The following is a 12,757-nucleotide window of genomic DNA, read 5'->3' on the forward strand; positions in this document are numbered from 1 at the left end:
GATTGTCTTTTTGTTTTCTGCCTGGTCTAAGCTGGCCCCACAGAAAGAACAGACCACACAAGCTTACTGAGGTAAAAAGTAGGGGCGGCGGTGAGGTCTAGAGGGTCTCCTCGGAACTAGGCAGAGACGCCAACAAAAAGCGCCTTACGGCCAAGCTAACTCAGGCCTAGCAAAATACCCACCCCACTCTACCGCCTCTCCGGCCAAGGCCGTCGCTACGGACCAGAGGGCGGGGCCGCCACACCTTCGCGCGAGACCAGCCACGCGACTTCCCAGAAGGCCTCAGGCAACATCTTAATAGCAGCCAGGAAGCCGGACCAGAGCGGAAGGGTGGGCGGGGCTTGCCCGCATATTTAGCGGCACCCGAGGCCACGCCCCAGATCGGAAGTGACGGAGACGAGCTAGCGCGTCGAAGGTACCTCTATGGTTTTCCTCGCGTTCTTGAGTCGGGAAATGGCCGCTGTGTGGTTGCAACGGAGATAAATCCCCGGAACCGCGATTCGGCGTGTCAGGTAGGCCTCGCGCTGTATTCAAGTTACTCAAGAAGCAGTGAAGACCGAGGACAGGCCATATTTTTGACTCTTCTGTGGGTGGTGACGGGTTGGCGGCAAAAGGAGAACCAAGGAGACGTTGCGCCGTTATTTGTGCGTTTTTTCGTCAGCTTCCTTCAGGTTTTCGAGGCACTACGGGCCGAAAAGGCCGGGCGGGGGCGCTGAGCAGTGCTAACGGCGCGCGCGCTCGTGTTTGCGAACCTGGCTCGAGACCCAGAGCCCGCGCGGCCTCCGGTGCGCGTGCGCATATATTCCTCTTCCACCCTTCCCCCATTTTTTCAGCCTGTGTCCCTGCGCGCGGCCGCCTGAGCCTTCCGCGCACGCGCGCTCGTTCCTTTCTTTCTCCCCCGCCTACGGCGCCGACGGCCGCCAGAGGTGCAACTTGTGTCCGCCTCTCATTGGCTGGGACTGCCACCTTTCTTCCTGGCCTTTGGGGTTTTGAGAAAATAACTGTGACCCGCAGCAAAGTGCGTGGAGTAGGTCTGCCCCTTTTCTCGTGGTCTTTAAAACAACTCCCCAGCTTCAGACTACCGGTCAGTTGATGCCTCGTTTTTGTGATGCTACTAGGTTTTAGGGCTCTGTTCTGCCCCTCGCTGCTGACCCTGGTTCTCTGGAGTTAATTTCAGTACCCCCTGCAACCCGCTGTTTTGAAGCTAGCGCGCGCTGTTGACTTGTGGTGGTTGCCTAGTTACGTTTCCCTAGCGAGGGGATTGGGTCTTAGCTGGTGGTTCTGAGCCTGGCCCTGCCCCATCCGGCTGAAAGTGCGGTTCTTCACGAGTACTAGCGAAGCCGAGTCTTCAGCAAGTGATTCAGCCCGTTTAGTCGTGTCAGAAAAGTTGCAGCCACAATTGGTAGACAGCTGGTGTGAAAAATGGGTGGGAGTGGCGAATTGGACTTTGCCTTCATTTTAAATTCATGAGTTGGCTTTTAAGATTCGCTTTTAAAATTTATTTCTTCAGAATCAAGCTGAAGTACCAGCAGCTACTTCGCTACCTCAGACTTTTTGAAAAATCATTTTAGAATTGGAAAAGAATTAAGACAAGTTGAAAGCAAGTGTGGCTAACACTGATGAAAAAGATGAACTACTTCACACTTGCATCTCATTGCAACAGCGTCTTTCAAATTTTTTGGTATTACAAAGCAAAACAAAATGTATTGCTCCTCGTGTGAATTCTCATTTCAGTTCGACTCTAGTTGAAATGTTAGGATACTGTTTAGGCAGTAAATAACCTTTACGTAGGAAAAACTGCTACAAGGTTTGTGCATTTTTGGTCATAACCAATTCAGGATAAATAATTTGATGGGAGGGAAAAAGTGACTCCTCGGCGGGAGTTGAGGCTGCGGGGAGCTATGCTCGTCCCCCTGCACTCCAGAGGGGGCAACAGAGCGAGACCTTGTTACTTAAAAAGGTAGCTCATGGTAAACAACCTTGGAGCATCTTCTCTTAGTGATATCATACTTTAACCATTACATTGTGGTGAACACTGAAATATCTTCTTTAATTCAGGTAATTAAAATGGTGGCAAAGGAGACTGTTTAGCCGGAGCCCTTCTTAACTTTGAAGAACAGTGGTATTGTAAGACTTGGTGACAGACCTGTAGGTCTGATAGGCCCACTGGTAGGCTCAGCTCAGGTCTGGTTTATTTATGTATTTATTTATTTTTGAGACGGAATGTCGCTCTGTCGCCCAGGCAGGAGTGCAGTGGCCCAATCTCGGCTCATTGCAACCTCCCGTCTCCGGGTCCAAGCGATTCTCCTGCCTCAGCCCCCCGCCCCCCTCCCCCCCAGCAGCTGGGACTGCAGGCGCCCGCCACCACACCCGGCTAATTTTTGTATTTTTGGTGCAGATGGGGTTTCACAATATTGGTGTCGAACTCCTGACCTCAGGTGATCCACTCGCCTGGCCCACCCAAAGTGCTGGGATTACAGGGGTGAGCCCCTGTCCCCGTCCTCGGTTGAATTTATTAAACTTTTGTGGGCAGCAAGCTGTAAGAGGTTAACTATGTGATGAGAAGACTTAGAAATGGAGAAAGTTTTATCAGTTCTATGTAGGGCTTAGGTTGGGAGTTTCCGGAAACTACGTTGGAAATCAGTAGTTGCACACTAGCTGAATTCAGCTGTGTAATTTACAGTGGTTTGTTATTTAGTAAATAAGTAGAAGAGGGAATTAAGAAGCTAAAATCTCTGGGTACTTGTTGGATATGAATTTGTTAATTGTTTACACTCAGGTAATAAGTGTTACCTCAGTCATAGCATTTAATATGTTCTGACTGTCCCTAAGGCTGAAAACCAGCTAGTATACTAACACGAAGATAATACTAGCCTGTATTTGTGTAGTATTTTAGAGTTTTCAAACACCTTAATTTTGTTTGTTTATTTGTTTGAGACAGAGACTCGCTTTGTAGCCCAGGCTGGAGTGCAGTGGCGCCATCTCGGCTCACTGCAACCTCCGCTTCCCTGGTTCAAGCGATTCTCGTGTCTCAGCCTCCCAAGTAGCTGGGACTACAGGCGCCCGCTTGCCACCATGTCCCGCTAATTTTTCTTTTTTCTTTCTTTTTCTTTTTTTTTTTTTTGAGACACACGCTTGCTCTGTCGCCCAGGCTGGCGTGCAGTGGCGTGATCTTGGCTCACTGCAACCTCTGCCTCCCAGATTCAAGTGATTCTCATGCCTCAGCCTCCCCAGTAGCTGGGATTACATGGGATTACAGGTTCACGCCACAAAGGCCGGCTAGTTTTTCTTTTTCTGTTTTTGAGATGGTGTCTTGCTCTGTCATCCAGGCTGGAGTGCAGTGGCATGATCTTGGCTCACTGCAACTTCCACCTCACGGGTTCAAGCGATTCTCCTGCCTCAGGCTCCAGAGTAACTGAGATTAGAGGCGACCGCCGCCACGCCCTGCTAATTTTTATATTTATAGTAGAGACAGGGTTTTGCCATGTTGGCCAGACTGGTCTTGAACTCTTGACCTGGGGTGATCCACCCACCTTGGCCTCCCGAAGTGTTGGGATTACAGGCGTAAGCCACTGCATCCAGCCCAGACATTTTATTAAGCATGTCTGGAAAGACTTCTAAATGATGTTGATTAATGCTGTATCAAAAATATTAAGGTAACCTTACATGCAAGAATCATTTTAAGTAAACGTGGTTAGCTTGTAGAAAGGCTGCCTAAACAAGGTTTACCAATAATGATGGCTAATGCTAGATTGTATACCATGAGCCAAACATTAAACTAAGCTGTTTACGTGCCTTAGTTCATTTAACCCTGGACTTGTAAGGAAGTACCATTAGTAGCCTTAAAAAAACAAACAAAAACAAAAAACAAAAAAACACCAACAGAATTTGAAGCTGACAGATTAAGTTAACTTGTTCAGTGTTGGTCAGTTAGTTAATGGCTGAGCCAGGATTTGAATCTAGTCAACTGGAATAATAGTCATGGGCTATATTTTTAGGATTTGAAAAGATGGAAATAGCATTACTTTGTTTACAACAATCTGGGGACCAAACTCCTTGAGTCTGCTAAAATGAAGACTAGGATCAAGTATGCTTGAAATCGTAATCTTAAAGAATTCATTTTGGGTGACTTTGTCTTGGATATTTTGTTGAATCCAGTTTCTTTGCTCTGATCAAATTTTCTCTTTTTTTTTTTTGAGACAGCCTTGCTCTTGCCCAGGCTGGGGTGCAGTGGTGCAATTTTTGCTCACTGCAATCTCTGCCTCCTGGGTTCGAGTGATTCTTCTGCCTCAGACTCTGGAGTACCTAGGACTATAGACGTGCACCACCACGTCTGGCTAGTTCTGGTATTTTTAGTAGAGACGGGGTTTCCCCATGTTGGCCAGGCTGGTCTCGAACTTGTAACCTCAGGATCTGCTCACCTCAGCCTCCCAAAGTGCAGGGATTACACGGTGAGCCACCATGCCTGGCCTGATATAATTGTTTTCTAGCTAGTTTCTGATCACTTATGTTCTAGCTGGTCATTATGTATTATTTCATGAAAGATAGGCTCTGTTTAGATATTTAAGAACCTTATTTTTAAAAATAAAACCTGCTTTATTTTATCCTGTGTTCCTCATTGGTTAGTGTGTCAATTGGCTAAAGATACATACTGCAATTTATTCCTTATCTCTCTATACAAGTGGGAATCTATTAAATGATCTTGGTTGTAATAAAGGGAAGGTTAATTTGGCATTTTTAATTCTGTATTTGGGTTTTGGCCACCTCAGGCACCTTTTAGGGTATTGAAGAAAGAGCACTGGAGTTGGAGTCAGAAGATTTCAGTCAAATTTTGGATTAACCATTTACAGTCCGACTATGGGCACAAAAAACGGCAAACATATCTTTTGTTTTCTCCCTCAAACTTGTCCTTCTCCGAGATGTTTAAATCTAAAACCTAGAATTTAAGGGCACTAGTGATTTTTCATTTTTCCTCTCTCTGTACTTCACACCCCTAACAATCCATTAACAAGTCATTTTGACAAACCACATCTTGAATTTGCCTCTTTTTTTCATTGCTGTTTATTTTTTATATAGAAGCCATCTTAAAATGAAATCAGATGAGTGACTCACCCAAGCAAACCCTGCAAGGGTTTCTCAATCAAGTAAAATCCTGACCCCTTTTGGTGATCTACTAGATGCTATTTGATCTGGTCCATTCCTCCTCCTGCTGCCTTATTTCATACGCTCAACTCCTTGATCACATTGCCTCAACCTTCTTATTGGTGTTTCTGTCCTGAATTTGCTAAGTTTGTGTCCTCTGCCTAGTATGCTCTTTCCTCTGTGGATCTTTTCTGTGTTCCCTGTCCTTAGACCCAAATGTTACCTCCTTAAAGAGGGCCCAAGGATCCACCTAAGTAGTGCCCCCGCCCACCTCCTCTGCATGTCAGCTTGTACTTTTTCCCCCCTCTCCAATGTGGCACTTGCCACCATTTGATTTTTTTCTTGTTTTCTGTCTTCCCCTCTCTGAAAGCTTCAAGAGAGTAGGGAACTTAAAGTCCTTCTTAAAATGCTGTATTCCCAGCATTAGAATAGTAGTGTCTGGCATGTAAGGCACTTACTTCAAGTTATTTGCAAAGTTTAGAGTTCTCTGTATTTGAAAGATGGGATTAATATGTAGCTCATGAGATTATTAGGATCAAATATGAGATTATTTTATTTAAGTCACCTAGCACGGTTCTTGGCACATGGCTGGTATTTAGATGTTTAGTTTACTGTGATTTATTGCTGATATCTGTTCTTGCTTTGGTTTTTGGAAGGCAGGGACCACTTACATAGACATATTTCCTATAGTAATTAGTATTGTGCTTTGTATATAGACTTTCATTTTTTAAAAATTAGCTGAACTAATCAGCTTTGATACTGATTTATTTATTGTATCACATTTTGTGTGTTATTTGAGTTATTGGTGTGGATACTTGAATATATTTATAAATTGTGAACAGGAATGTATATCCACTGGTCTAACAGCCTATGTTCCCTCTTCTGTCAGTTTTTTGTATCTAGTGTTTATTTTCTTTGAACTTCAAAATATCATGACTTGCAGTAAAGAGATCTGGCAGTTGAGTCTTCTTTGGATATATATAGAAATTAGCCTTTTGAAATTGTTTAGGAAAATGTTAGCTAAAATGAGCCTTGTATCACTTCTAGGAGTGAATCAGTAGTAATGACTTTCCAGGTCAGAATACAGTTTTTTATCAGTACTCCAGTTTAAAATACTGCCATTTTTTTCCTCTGGCCACTTGGGGTTTTGATATTTTAAAAACTAAACTTATATGTCCTTTAGAAATCCTTTTGTTTTGTACCCAGCCTTACTTGGCTTTTTGACTTTACTACTTTTTTAGTATGTTTCCCATAATAGGTTCCGATTCCTCCTTCCTAGCCTGAACTTCAAATCTCTCCCCAGTTGGAGGGCCATGGATATTTTAGGAGACACTATTCTTGATTCACCACTTTAATGTTACTATTTCTTCTTTGTATTTCCAGTCTCATTTTATTTTTAAAATTGGATCTTGGTGAGAGTTACAGATTTCCATTTAAACTTGTTCATGAATTCTTCTGAGTGCTGGCATATATTAATCTTGTATTCTTTAGTTTCTGTTCCCCTAGTGCTTTAGACTATCCTTTGCACATACTTGATATGAATATACACAGAGCTAAACTTTTCAGTATTGGTAACTTGAATATTTTGTGCAAAGTGTATTTACAGAGTAATGATAAATTATTTTAGGAAGAATACTTTCAATAGATAAAAGTTTCATTGCTGACTGTTCTTTTATTTGAATATACATGTATCAAGATGCTTTTAGGCACAGAATTTGAAGTTACTATGACGGCTGTTAATGTGGATTTTAAAATCAGTTTCACATGAAACTAAATTGTGTGAAAGGAAGTACCAAAGAGAATAAGTAGCAGAACATTAAACTCATATTTTAGATGTTATAAAGTAGAGCATTATGAAAATTATAGATTACATTTTTTTTTTTTTTTTGAGATGGGGTCTTGCTATGTTGCCAAGGCTAGAGTGCAGTAGCTAGTCCCAGGTATGATCACAGCGCATTGCAGCGTCAAACTCCTTCTGCCTCGGCTTCCCAAGTAACTGGGACTACTGGCTTGTGCTACCTTGCCCCTCTAACAAGATGGCATTATGTTAGCTACCTTGGAATTTTCTGATGGAACGACAACATATCATGTTTCCTAAACCTCAAATTGCTAAAATTAGAATTCAGGTAGTTAAAAGTAAAAAGATGCTGTCAGTTTCATAATACACTACTGCATTGTGGTTTACAAAAAAGTTGAGTTTTAGGCTTTTATGGTTGAAAGTTTCCTATTTCCTGAATTAGTTTTTCCTTCCCTGAAATTGTAAGTGCATTTAATAGAGTTTATTGCAGTGCCCATTATATGCATTGTAAATAATGGTTATTTAATTTAACATAAATCAATGTAATGTTTTTTTGTCTTCGCTAGGAATTTGAATTTAGAGTTTAATCTCTCAGAGCATTCTCTCCAGGAGGAATATTTACAGTATCTGAAAGACTTCACTTGACTTCTTGATCCTGCTTAAAGCCAAGGTAAAGAGCATTCATTTTTCTAGTTTTCAGTTTTGACTTTTTTGAGGAAATGTCACTACTGAATTGATGATTCAGTTTTTTGTTTATTTTGGTGGCTTGTATGAAGTAAGTCAGATATTAAGTTAGTTTTAGGAAAAAGGTTCTTTTTCTGTCTTCTTCCAGGTTGTGTTCCTGCTTTTTCTATTTCTATAAACACATCTACTAAAAGACTCAGGACATACAAGATAAACTCTGCTACTTAACCCATTTTCCCTAATGTAAACAAGAGGAGATTCATAACTTGTTTCTACTGTAGTGTTTAGGTAATTCAAATTGATTGTTTCTTATGTGCTAGGTGTGTTAAGTGAATTAAGTTTATCAACTCATTAAGTCCTCTACAAGTCTACGAAGTAGGCACTGTTATTTTCTTTGTTTTACAGTTGAGGAACAGGCTCAGGGAACTTAAGAAGTTTGAATTCATGTAGTTTAAATGCAGAGACCATGTTCTTAGCTTTTTTCCTAAGTGTATTTTTGCAGTAGAGCAGAAGATATCCATTTCTTTTAGACTGCTATTTGATAGGCATGCTTTCTTTCCATTAGTTTTTGAAGTTTCAGGTGTAGCTATTAAAAAACAAAGCAAAACACAAACCTTTAAAAATAAACTTGCTGCTTTAAAAAATATCCAGGTTCTGGGGAATGCATTCATTTGATAGTTACTTATTAAATACCTGTTGTGCTTATGTGCCACAAGCCCAACTACATCCTGTTGACTGGAAAAGCCTACAGAATTCATGAAACCTTAACAGAAATTACCATCCAAAAAGCCTCGAGCCAAGAACAGAGATTCTGGAGATACAGCACAACACAGCATCTCTAGCTCTTAGTAAACTCATAGTGTTTTATTTACGGATTAATACAATGGAAAAGAATGTTGCCTTATTGCTGGACTGGATCTCCAAAATCATTTCCAGCTCTGGTTTCTTCTTACAGTGTGTCTGATTATCTCAGAGTGGGATAAAAATAAATATCTTAAAGTAAATTTGATCACAATGAATGTAAATTACGTATTTATATTCTTTTAAAATGTTTGGGAGGACAGAATTTTGAAATCAGATAGCACTAGAATGTCGCAGTTCCCAGTGGCCGAGGTTCCTTCCTTTACAGGCTGTAAATTTGGTTTTTGCCAATTTCATGATGTTGTCAAAACTACAGTTGCTAAACCAAATTTGTGTTCTACGAGGTATCAGATCTCCCTATGTTAATGCTAAATTTCTTTCTTCTGTGTTGTGGAATTCTTATTCTGCCTTTTTGAACCCTGAACCTATGTTTTATTTCTGTCTTTATGTATTTCTTGCTCCCTTGGGATTCAGAAGAAGAGTGAGAGAAGACAAAGGTGGTAGTCTATTAGAGGATAGTTATGTTCTGTTTTGAAATCAGCATGAATTTGTTATTTATATTGTTTGATGAGGAACTATCCAGGTATTACCATTACCTCTTCTATAACTGAACTCATCTTAGTACCTCCAAATAGTATTTTATTATACTGAACAAAGTCTAGGTAGGTAAAATAAGTGCCTTCAAAAATATTTGGTTGTAGGAGATACTATTTAAGTATTATGGGAATTGCAAGCTGTTAGAAGTTTAATAAGTTGATTTTTATTGAAATAAATACTTTTTGGTAAGTTAGTGTAAATTTGGAAATAGTTCTATGCAGCAAAAACAAGCTTGAGAGGCTAAGATATCTCAATCATTGAAAAGTTGAAAATGTGACATTTGGGATGTACATGCAGTGATTTGCTGTGTATGTATATTTTTTCAATTTTGTGAGGAGTAGATCTTATAAATCAATTAGTTCTGACAGTTACTGATTTCTGTACCCATTGAGGTCTAATTATAGCATTGGATACCATGTAGTGTTTAGAAAAGTTAAACTACTGGTGCCCAAGTGTTTTTTCTTGTAGTTCCAATATATCTTTCTTGAAGTAATCCCTCCAATTCTTTATATTTTATTCTTCTTATATCTTCTTAACAAAGCTTCAGGGTGAACTAGTCGTCACAAAAGTCCACTTTATTCTGGAGTCATGAGTACTGAGAGCAGACCCACGGCGCCAGCTGTTCAGAAACTTTGTGTCCTGTATACTATATAGTACCACTCCAGACAGTATTGTGTATATGGAGTGGTCAGCTCAGTCTCATTTTCAAGGCCATAAAACACAAGATAACAGCCTAGTAGGTTTATTTTCTGTTAGTATTGTGACACTTTATTTTATTTCAGTTGCCTTATCTGTAATACCTTTATTATTTATTTATCTTTCTTACAGGAGAGGTAGGCATTTGTATTGGGCATGGAATAACACATAACATGCTGCTGCAGTCTGATCTCATTGCTCTTTCTGGCTTCTGTAGCTGCTGCCTTTTTGGATTGAGGCACCTAAGTGGGGCAGTCCATAAAAATCTGCAATTGTGTCTTTAATCTACAGTATCTATCATGCAGGTGAAAACAGTTTTAGTCAGGGATAATTGACTTGTCTTCTGAATACTGATTTGAAAATGATGGTGAATAATAGCCTTTGAGAAACTTGTAAAAATCAAATTTTATCTGAAAATAAATAACGTAAAATTTAAAAAATCATATTGTAATTTTAACCTTTTTTTGCCCTATCATTTGATTAGGAGAAAAGAAATGGGTCGCTCCAATTCTAGATCACATTCTTCAAGGTCAAAGTCTAGATCACAGTCTAGTTCTCGATCAAGATCAAGATCTCATTCTAGAAAGAAGCGATACAGGTGATTTAATGTGCTTTAAATTTTTAAAATGATGATATCAGTTATTATTTGTTGAATGCGTATCTTAAACACAGTGCTAAACCCCAAAATGTATTTTATTCTCTAAGAACTCTGTGAAATGGATCTGTTGTTACCCTTATTGTAAGCGAGAAATTGAGAATGTTCAACTAACAAGCTCTAGTATGGCAGAGCTTGGATTGAAATCCAGTTAGTCTGACTCCAGGTCTCAAATTTTACTATATAATATATGGTAGGTTTCTTTGTATTTGTCCACAATGTTAAGAGATGAATTGGGTAATGCAAGAATTTGACAGTGAAAAATCTGTGCGTATTGTTTTATAGTTTCTCATTTCCGACTTTGATTCTTTGAATTCTAACAAAATAATTCTTTTTGTTAAAAAATTAACAATTCTGGTTATTTTTCTTTAAATAGTAATACATACTTAGCATAGAAAACACAAACCAGAAGTTGAAAATACAAATGACCATAATCCCATTAAGAATTAATAGTAGTTGATGATTATTCTTTTTTCCCCCCCAGGCTTAACTTTATTTTATGTATATATTTAATTAATAGTATCTCACTGATACAGTTTTGTGTAATCTTTTCCCCCATTTAACTGTATATTATGTCATCCCATTAAATATTCTTTCACAATTATCAGTTTAAGTGCTTGCCTAGATGTACTACAATTTGCTAATATGTCCTAATGTGTGTGATATATATATAACACACGCACGTGTGTGTGTGTGTGTGTTTTGTGCCTTTATTTTTAAGGTCTTTAATGTATTCTCTCAGTATTTACCTTAGGCTTTTTGATTAGAAACTATAAACTTTTGTACAGATGAGGTTTTTTAAAAAAGTCTATTTTTATCTTTACCATTTATTTACATGTTATTTTCAACCAGAGTATTTAGAATGGTAAGATGGAATGCTTTATTTTTCTTGCATTGATATTTATTTCATTTTTAGTTCTAGGTCTCGTTCCAGAACATATTCAAGGTCTCGTAGTAGAGATCGTATGTATTCTAGAGATTATCGTCGTGATTACAGAAATAATAGAGGAATGAGACGACCTTACGGGTACAGAGGAAGGGGTAGAGGGTATTATCAAGGAGGAGGAGGTAGATATCATCGAGGTGGTTATAGACCTGTCTGGAATAGAAGGCACTCTAGGAGTCCTAGACGAGGTCGTTCACGTTCCAGGAGTCCAAAAAGAAGATCCGTTTCTTCTCAAAGATCCAGAAGCAGATCTCGCCGGTCATATAGATCTTCTAGGTCTCCAAGATCATCCTCTTCTCGTTCTTCATCCCCATATAGCAAATCTCCTGTTTCTAAAAGACGAGGGTCTCAGGAAAAACAAACCAAAAAAGCTGAAGGGGAACCCCAAGAAGAGAGTCCGTTGAAAAGTAAATCACAGGAGGAACCGAAAGATACATTTGAACATGACCCATCTGAATCTATCGATGAATTTAATAAGTCATCAGCCACATCCGGTGATATTTGGCCTGGCCTTTCAGCTTATGATAATAGTCCTAGATCACCCCATAGTCCTTCACCTATTGCTACACCACCTAGTCAGAGTTCATCTTGCTCTGATGCTCCCATGCTCAGTACAGTTCACTCTGCAAAAAATACTCCTTCTCAGCATTCACATTCCATTCAGCATAGTCCTGAAAGGTCTGGGTCTGGTTCTGTTGGAAATGGATCTAGTCGATACAGTCCCTCTCAGAATAGTCCAATTCATCACATACCTTCACGAAGAAGTCCTGCAAAGACAATCACACCACAGAATGCTCCAAGAGATGAGTCTAGGGGCCGTTCCTCATTTTATCCTGATGGTGGAGATCAGGAAACTGCAAAGACTGGGAAGTTCTTAAAAAGGTAAAAACTAAAATACAGAATCTACAGTATAATATTGTTTTTGTTCTTTGAATTCTATTTGGAATTAAAAGACGTAAATTTGTGATACATGTTTAACTAGCGGTTTTTACTCTTGACTTCCTTCATTTTAAGATAATTCCAAATTGTTTTTACTTTTATCTGGTGAACTTTGGAAGCTAAGTGTTTTAATAAAAATTAATGTATCCAGCTACTCAGGAGGCTGAGGCGGGAGGATCTCTTGAGCCCAGGAGTTCAAGGCTTTGGTGAGCTATGATTGTGCCTACTGCACTCCAGCCTGGGCAACAGAGCAAGACCCTGTCTCTTTAAAAAGAAAAAAAAAAAACCACTAATTTCTGTTTCTCCTCTTAATTTTACCATTTTCGGTCCAGAATTAAAAATACAGATGAGGAGAAGTTGAGTAGCTTAGAGCATAACTAAATGATATATGTTGTTAATAACTGTAAATCTTTTAGAAATTTAGTTTATTAAAGCATTG

General features: G+C 39.4%; 1 protein-coding gene across 4 annotated transcripts in view; it reads left to right on the forward strand.

Annotated features, from left to right (window-relative positions):
* The first annotated feature begins 356 nt into the window (after positions 1 to 356).
* The window catches only part of BCLAF1 (BCL2-associated transcription factor 1), a 31,734-nt gene continuing 19,333 nt past the window's right edge, over positions 357 to 12,757 (forward strand). For 3 of the 4 annotated variants that reach the window (XR_001005928.1, XM_011978431.1, XM_011978434.1), the window contains exons 1-4: positions 357 to 512; positions 7,507 to 7,610; positions 10,263 to 10,376; positions 11,350 to 12,261. Coding sequence is in view for 3 of the 4 variants with exons in the window: in XM_011978431.1 (XP_011833821.1) it covers positions 10,273 to 10,376; positions 11,350 to 12,261 (1,016 nt within the window). In the remaining variant the exon portion in view is untranslated. The remainder of the gene's footprint in view (positions 513 to 7,506; positions 7,611 to 10,262; positions 10,377 to 11,349; positions 12,262 to 12,757) is intronic. The other variant, XM_011978432.1, reaches the window with a different exon arrangement.

The sequence above is a fragment of the Mandrillus leucophaeus genome, unplaced genomic scaffold (assembly GCF_000951045.1).
Source record: "Mandrillus leucophaeus isolate KB7577 unplaced genomic scaffold, Mleu.le_1.0 Scaffold194, whole genome shotgun sequence".
NCBI classification, from domain to species: domain Eukaryota; kingdom Metazoa; phylum Chordata; class Mammalia; order Primates; family Cercopithecidae; genus Mandrillus; species Mandrillus leucophaeus.